The sequence below is a fragment of the Lissotriton vulgaris genome, chromosome 2_1, assembly GCF_964263255.1.
Source record: "Lissotriton vulgaris chromosome 2_1, aLisVul1.2, whole genome shotgun sequence".
Classification (NCBI taxonomy): Eukaryota; Metazoa; Chordata; class Amphibia; order Caudata; family Salamandridae; genus Lissotriton; species Lissotriton vulgaris.
Window position 1 is genome coordinate 147,064,755 of NC_141687.1, and position 8,524 is coordinate 147,073,278.

The following is an 8,524-nucleotide window of genomic DNA, read 5'->3' on the forward strand; positions in this document are numbered from 1 at the left end:
GTCCGCCCGCCCAATTTTGAATTTGGCAGAATGCTAGGTTTATGACAATGGAGTAAAATTTACTCTGGCAGCATAAATGTTCCTCCTACGGCCCGTGAGAGTACAGGCTGTCAGAGGTAGGCCATCTGACCGTCCACCCAATTTAGAGTGGGCAGTCAGATGGCTTATTTTTTTTCTGTTCCTCACTGCCAGGAATTTCCTGGCAGTGAGGGAAAGTAAAAATTAAAAAAAAGGGCCCCCACACCATAGGAGAATACTACAAAGGTGTTGGTGCAATCAGTTTTTACTTTTCGAAAAATAAAACTCCTGCTTTTGTACCAGGATGGCGTGGCCTGGTAACACACATTTCTCACTGCTCCAGGCCATGGACCTGTAAGTCCCTCTTTTGAGCAGCATACATTTTTCTCCTACTCTGAGTAACAATAAATTCTGGAGGGCATATTTGTATTCGTGCAGCCTTCCTCCACAAACCTAACACCTGCAATTAGAAAAACGAGCTGAGATGAGCAGAGGCCCGAGCGATTGTTAGTAGCTGAGACTTTTGCAAACATTCCACTCACCACCTGCTATTGTTTTGATGTGACTCCCTAAGTACAACCGGCATGCCTAGACACGGGTTCAATGCACGCTGTCCCATACTATCCAAGTGGCACCTTACTGATCAAACCCAAAAAATATAGGAACAGGTCTGTGGTTGCTTGCGTTCCAATTCGAAATTAATTTGGCCTAGTAATTGAGACTCGTCTGTTTCTATTGGAAAAGGACCAAGACTAATTTGCATATTTTTGCTACCAAGTTGTGTTAGTGCAATATCCAAACAAACATTTAGCGACAAGAATGATTATTACTGCATGAGACTTTCCAATCATTCAACCCATGAGACTTTTACAATCCTTCTACCCATCACCTTTTATTGATTTTTGTGCGATTCCATAAATGCAATGGCTACTCACAGAAGTGAGTCCCAGTCTCTCTCTGCCATAAGATCCAAGCTGCCCCTCATTAATGAAACCTAAAAAGGCTAAGGCCAGACTGGGGCTGCTTGTGTTCTCATTCTGAGGTGACGTCGCCGACAGTTTACGCTGGATTATTCATATTGGAGCAGGATCAAGAACGCTAAGTTTGCTCTTCATGTGGAGTGACACTGTAGGCAATAATAATCGATGGACTTTAATGTGTCATCGAGTGATTGTGAGGGGCGGAGACTTGTGGAGCTTTCCACCCATCACTTTTTCTGGTTTTAAATACAAGAAAAGTGCCAGGAGAGGAAATAGAATGTAGTCTTTTATTTAAATCAGACAATACTGTGTCCTATATCACTTTCTTTCCATGTAGCAGAAAGTCTCTGCGACTTGGTTAGAATTTTGCTCACCTCTCTTTATTATATATCAAGTTACCAAAACATGTACATCATTAGCATTTAGATTGGCAATCTCAGCCTTCTGTGATGTGTGACTTCCATTTGTTTGGTAGAAGTTAGCCATGATACACAGTTGGACTTTCTCTCTTGCATGTTTATTTTGCTTTGTTAAAGACGCGTTGTAAAGGCACGCGTTGAAACGGTACGCGTTGTACCGTCATACATCCACAGCACACATAGAAAGAGGAAAATACCTCTGCAGGAAGTTGTCCCTTCCTGCATAAAAACAATCCTGCCTACAATGCCGGCACCCTTGCACAATGAGGCGAAGGAGCCTGCATTGGCACTAGGCTGCCAGAAGAGCGCCAGTGCTAGAAATGGACAGGAATGCACCATATAATGTTAAATACGATGCATTTCTACCCTTTACTTTTCACACATTGCACGCCGCAAGGCGGCTTGCGGCGTTGTGCTGCATGAAAAAATATAAATATGGGCCTAAATATTTAGGGCCAATATTGAGCCAGAGGGCATCAATATGACAGTGTGTGTGTTTGAGGCCAGTGCCAACTAATCATAATGCCTATCGCCTCTAAAGGCATGCCACCTTCATCGCTGTCATGTTATTTGGAGGTGGCACCTCCCAATCCTACGCATGTAGGTGCCACTAAATGAGTCACGGTGATACTGCTTGTGATCAAAAGGCAAGCTGTTAATTCTATTCTATCCATGGGAATTTCTAGAGCGCATGGCTACCCAGAAGGGCCTCCCAGCGCTGGAACAGCAAATGGTACAGTGTCAGTATTGATCTCAATAGGGAAGAAAGAGCTGTTTCCTAAATATAGGTTCTGACTTAATTTGCATTGTGTCCTGTGAGAGGGTGCTCCAGAACTTGGATCCCAGCAAAGCAAAGGCACGTCCTCCATTGCTGGTTTTTATGATCCTAGGTGCTACAAACAGTTGCTGGCTGGTGGACCGCAGTATTCTGGCGGGGTTGTAAAGAGTAAGTAGTCTTTGGATCAATTTGGGTTCTTTTCATGCATTTCTCTGTGGGCCATGCATAGTGCCTTGAAGTGAATCCTTTCAAGCACGGGCAGCTAGTGCAGGCTGCCCAGGGCTTCATTTGCAGAGTGTCGTTTGAATATTTTCAACAATACGCATGTTGCGGCGTTCTGAATGACCTGGAGTCTTTTTATGACCGATTTGGACCTACCCAGGTATAAGGAGTTCTGGTAAACGTCTTGGAATGATTAGGCCCGGTAGTACTATCCTCCGGTGGCCATCCAAGCAGCTTTCTCAAGGTCCTAAGCGTGCCGAAGCAAGTTGCTGCCAACTTTGTGGCTTGAGTTGCCATTGAAAGCTTCTTGTTGAGCCAAAAGGGCAGACTTTTGACTTCCGATTTGGGGGTGGGTTGACTGCCAAGAAAGTCAGGCCATTCTATTCCGTCAACTGGGTTTGTTTCCCACCGCCATCGTCATGAATACTTTCTAGGTTGATCTGCGTTTGCTGTTTTGCAAGCGAGTGGCAACACTACTTCTATGATGCTAGTTCCAAGCCGTCCGCCCTGTGAGCAGCTATACCACATTGCTGCCCTCATTAGAAGGGTCTCTTTACAGCCCAAATCTGTCGATAGCAACATATTTTTCTTCCAAACTTTTAAAAGTATTTTCGCTCAAACCACTAACAGTAGTTAGTAAGTACAAACAGTAGTAAGCTGAACATTACAGGTAAGTAAATATTCTTTTTTTTTGCATATCTTGACACCTCCCACGAAGGCTTTCTAGCACTCACCCGATAGCTTATCTCCACACTTCGTTACCTTTTTTGATGTCCCTGTGGCCCACCTTGTCTCTTTCTATTCCTTTCTTCTGATTACTCTATCAACTTTAATAAGTGTTTCCTGTCCCTACCTTATGCTTCCCTACTTCATGCACCATCCAGGGCTCTACCCATCCATCACCAGGTGCAAAGCCTTCCATGGCAGAGCGGGCCAGAGAAACCAATCTTCTTTTTGTTGAGTGATGGAGGCATGAAGCCTCGACAATCTGGGGTATTTAGTAGTCTTTTATTTTTCCTTTGAAGTTGGCAAAAGACAACTACGTTTTAGAGAGAGACTAGTAGTTTTCTAATTAGTGTAAAGGAAAAATAAATCAAATAACCGCTTTCCCTTAAGTAAAACTTGACTTGTATTCAGGGGAGAGCTAATTGGGGAAAAATGAATATTGTACTGGTCCTAGAAACCCTTGGTGTGCTGGGGCAGTTTCTAATGGTCCGACCAGTACTCTAAAAGGCCAAGCCATATAAGTGAGGATGCAGTACTTATGGTTGTAAATGCCATCCTCAGAGGATGGGTAATCTTCCGGGTTGGCTTTCCTCCATTTCATTGTATCTTGAATAGAATGCCTGCGTTTGCCTCTGTACTCACACCGAGAGTGCAAATGTTCCACTTCTGATCTCTAACTCCTGGATCTCAAATAGCCTTAGGAGGCCCTGGGAGGCTTGGCCTCCCTTGGGAAGGGGTTGGATCAACTTAACAACTTGATGTACACTGTATTGTCACCACTACGAAGTGGCCTTTCTGTCACAAGCTAGTGATTGAAAAAAATAATTAAATACATAAAAGTATTGTGACCCATAACTCCTATGTGCTCAGTCAGACCTTTCCTCTGCCCATCTCATATGTGTCTTATAATCTGCTTGGTGTCTACAGGTACCAGAGGAAAACATCAATGGCGTCATCAACGCTCTGCAAGTCAGCCAATCCGAGAAGCATTAGAGCTCAGCACGGAGCGTCGCGAGGACCATGCCAGGTCTCCTCCATTATCCGCACAGTATTTCTGAAGAAGCTGAATTCAGAGCGGTGCCATTTAAAGAGAGAGGTTGCCGAAGAGATGAGCATATAAAAAAAAAACAATTTATTTTCAATTTTTTTAACATGAAGGTTTGCTTATGATAGATTCTAAAACAAAACTGTAACCTTCCTGCTCTCTTGGTCTGGAATATGTTGACTACAGACATGGTGTGGTGCATCCCCAAGACGCAGGACTCAAGCGAACGGTCACTAGTTTCTATGCGAAGTATCTATGCGTTATAGCTTTGTGGGCGCTTCAGAAAAGCCATGAATTCGGAGGGAGGAGGTTTGGGTGGAAGGTGATGTTTGCTTCGTAGTGAAGAGTATACGAAAGAAATATCAAGTTAATATTGCACTGTATTAGATCTCTTACTGACATCGTACTGAAAAAAGATCCTAACAAATTGTTGGTTTTAAGTAGAAGGACTTAACGTTGTCACCAAATTTCTCCTTTCATGAGACCGTGCATTGAGTCATAAGGCAGGGGATTGTCTACGCTACAAGAGGCTGCTGCTTTCCTCTTTCTATTCAATGGGGCAGGCAGTAGGGCCACGAGCAAAGGAGGGGTTTTGAGCAGTAATGTATAGTTTCTTGCACCTTGAACCTGCTTCCTCTTTTCCTCCCCCAACCTTTGTCCTCTTTGATTAGGAAATGACCATGTGGGGCAATCCAGGACCTTGTATACAAGCACCGCTCCCGCTTGTGCACTTGTCCGTGCTCATCATGGGTTGGCCTTGAATCTAAGCGGCCTGTGCATCTGATGGGTACACAGCTATGCACAGGAGTGTAGTGCCAGAGCGGGGTTCCGCGGTCTCTACGGTTTCGGTTGAGACATTTGTTGGGTCCCTCTCTCTCTGCATCTAGTAGGTATTATGCAAGTTATTGTTTTCACCAACTCAGTTGTTGAATCAAAAGTCTTGTGTAACCCAAAGAACAAGCACTCCATTTACTAGCTCTACCACAGTAATCTGCCTCTTTATCTTTTGGATTGCATTGTACAGTGATTGGGCTAAATATCAAACACCTCCATGGTTACTGACTCATTATACCTTTGGGCAGCAATACACACTGACAACTGGTTTCTGTCTTATCCCTCCCAGCTTTCTACTTTCCAACACGAGTTCCCAACCTTCGTCTTCTAAGTACAGACTTCCATTTTGCGTTTATGGTGCTGTGGCACGCAACAGCGCATGCGAGTCTGACAAAAAATATACCTTCGCCTTTTAGAAGGAACAAAGCTAAAGTTTTCAAGTGCAATAAAGAATGTCCTGAAGGAATATTTCTGAAACAAAAAGCTGTGAATTGCCTAAAATTCTTGCGTCTGACTGCAAAGCACAATGGAAGTCTGAGCCATTTCTTTGGAATATTGGGTGATCTTTCCACTGAGTTATGAAAAGATTCCTATCCCCGGTGATACAATACATTTAATTTATCCCTCCCCCCCCCCCCGACTCCTATCCTTTCAATTTCACACTATCGGCCACCGTCTCCTGTTAATATGACAATGAAGATCAGCATGCGTTTAGTTGTTATTTCGGTTTTGAGTGTTGTCATCTGTTAGACCAAGTGCGGTCCTCAGCACTTGCAAACGATTGCACGCGGCTTTCTTCTCATGGCGTTGTTTTGCATGAGGTCTGCACTATTCAGGATGGTGGTTCCTTGAATCGAGCAGATGACCTTCAGCACCTAAAAGGTGCTAGAACACTATACCTATGCACTAATGTAGATTTGGGCTGAGTTGCAGTTTTGACCCAGTTGGTAAAATATTCTTTTAGGCGTGTCTACTTTGACACGTTAAGTTGGTTATAATGTCATCCCCCAGACCGACCCAAGTAAAGAAGGTTCGTAAAGTGAGATTAAAATGCTGAACCAAAGTGAGGGACTGAGCTACGTTATGAACTTTGGAGCCAACCTTTACCTTTTGTCTTAAAAACCCCACCTAAAGTTGTGACTTTGGCATAAGTGACTGCTGTGTGTGTCTGATATCGGATATGCCTGAAGAGTCGGTTTTGCTTCACTGCGTGGGCAGGACACTTCAGGCTGAAGCTGATATCTATTGAAAGGTTTGCATTTTTCTAGGCAGCGATTCTGATTGTAAGGGAGTGAGACGGCTCAGAAGAAAGAGTGAAGAATTGCACTATTCGTCATACAGTAATGAGGAGTCTCCTCTTTGCATGAGCTTCTTCCGCTGGATGATTGGACGGTACTCTCAGTTATGACCTGGCGGAGCCTTTCTCGTGGTCATTATCATTTTGAGATTGCTTCGGAGTTGTGGAATTACCGGCTCCCTTATATTTTTTGAAGCCCGCATTTACTTTTAAAGACCTATGTATTTTTTTAAACTTTATTAACTTTGCACAAAATATACATAACCAAAATGTAAATGCTCATCTGCTTTCAGAAAGGTCTTAATGCTGTTGACCTCTCGCCTTCTCTCTCTTCCCCTACCTTGCCCTCTCCCTCTTTAGCCATTTCTCCCTCTCTCTCTCTCTCTATCTACAAGGCTTTCTTTTCATAGAAATAACAAGCTAGTTTATGTAGTGTAGTGAAATATAGACATTGTTGTGCTCCTGTTTTATTGAATTTCGGACAATTTCAACTTGTAGATTTTGTGATGTGTCTGTGTATTGTTTACATTAAATTCTGTAGTGTTTGTATATACATATATATACTGTCGACATATACATGCATGTGTTATACATGTGCTGTATATATGCAGCTTATATATTCTGTTCATGTGTATGCACGTTAATGCATACAATGTGTGTGTGTGTGTGTGTGTGTTTGTGCCAAGTTGGCCTAAGGCAAAGGATATAGTTTGAGCCAACTGAGGCATTAATTGCAAAAATAGTACAATGCGTGAGTCTAATCCGTTATTAACACTACGGCCTCTAGGTCAAATTGCATATTAATAATACTCTCAGACCAAGCAAATTCATTAACTAAACCCAGGTTGCAAACTCCCTTGTTTCTTTCTGAGGGAGGGGCCTTGGTCAAAAGTAATGACACCTGTTTCGCTCTTAGCAGACATTTAAACGTTGATGCGCACACCCTCTGTGCTAATCTCATTGACTACCCATGTAGAGCTACTTTGTGTTCTGCTCGAAGTTCACTATGGTAGTTCTCTGCGTGTGTCCTATGCCTTACCCTCATACAATATAATGCAATAAAGTTACATAGTTCGTGCACATGAGATCCTCCCAGTCTACGATTTTCCGAAGTCTTCTTGATACCCCTGATTTCTGTCCAATCCCAGTCCTTCCAAAAGTCAGATAATCCATTAGCCTAAACACTCAACCTTGGAAAAAATCAGTGTTTTGAGAGCCACAAGGGTATGTCAAGCCTGTAAATGATTAAAGGCCTTATTTATATTTTGGAGAACTGGATACTGTCAAAACATGGCTATTACAAGTCCCATAGGCTGTAATGCACTCCTAATACTGCGGCCGGGACATCTGCCAATGTCGTGACGGAATATCCTGTCTAATAAACTCGAAATAAGATCCCTAGTCTTTGGCATGCTATTGTAACTGGCAAGTCACTGGCCCATGGCAACTTAGACCTTACTGTATTGATCCTACATATACTCACAAGCATGACAAGTCTTCATTTCGTACACTCTTGAAAGCCCTAAACCAGCCCTTTCACAGAAGCTGCTTGCAGTAAAGTTCTGCCGGGGTGTGGATGTTGCAATTGGTAGACTACAGTGCAGCAAGGAATTGTTTATTGTTAACGGGACACGGGTATACATTTTGGAAAAAAATGATATAGTTTGTAAACAAATTCCTAGAAGAAGGTCATGTATTTGAGATTTAAGGTTTATTTTTTTCTGGGGGAGGGATAAAATTGTTTCATTTTTCTATTATATCAGTGCTTGGTCTCCTGTGTCCGCACCAGTGATCAGTACTCAGTGCTACAACCCCGTATTGAGAAATCAATTGCTAGTGAAAATAATGCACAAATTAAGGGGCTAACAAACGTAGTCCCTCAGCCTTGGGTACTATTTGAAATGACTGATTCGTGCAAATTCATCTCCAGTAGTAAAGGAGTTTTCTAATAAAACACCACCTATCAATTGTACAAAAGTGAATGTTCTTTTTGTTGCTCGGTTTGTCGCTTTTAGGAAAACACAGAATTTTGTCCACAGTTTTATTGAGTTGTTCAGATGGATCATGTACCGAGACGTTGTGTTTGCGCCTTTTATCCCATATTAGACGTGCCATCACTTTTGTGATAAAACAGACAAAACACGTCAACCAGGTTGAGATATTTTATATTAATGCATGCAAAACTTGTTTAATGATCCCAGTTCC

At 42.7% G+C, this 8,524-nt stretch overlaps 1 protein-coding gene across 1 annotated transcript in view; it reads left to right on the top strand.

Annotated features, from left to right (window-relative positions):
- The window catches only part of CASTOR2 (cytosolic arginine sensor for mTORC1 subunit 2), a 321,588-nt gene extending 313,292 nt beyond the window's left edge, over window positions 1-8,296 (top strand). The window contains exon 9 of the mRNA XM_086954590.1: window positions 4,071-8,296. Coding sequence (XP_086810716.1) covers window positions 4,071-4,136 — 66 coding nt within the window. The 3' untranslated portion in view covers window positions 4,137-8,296. The remainder of the gene's footprint in view (window positions 1-4,070) is intronic.
- The last annotated feature ends 228 nt before the right edge of the window (window positions 8,297-8,524 follow it).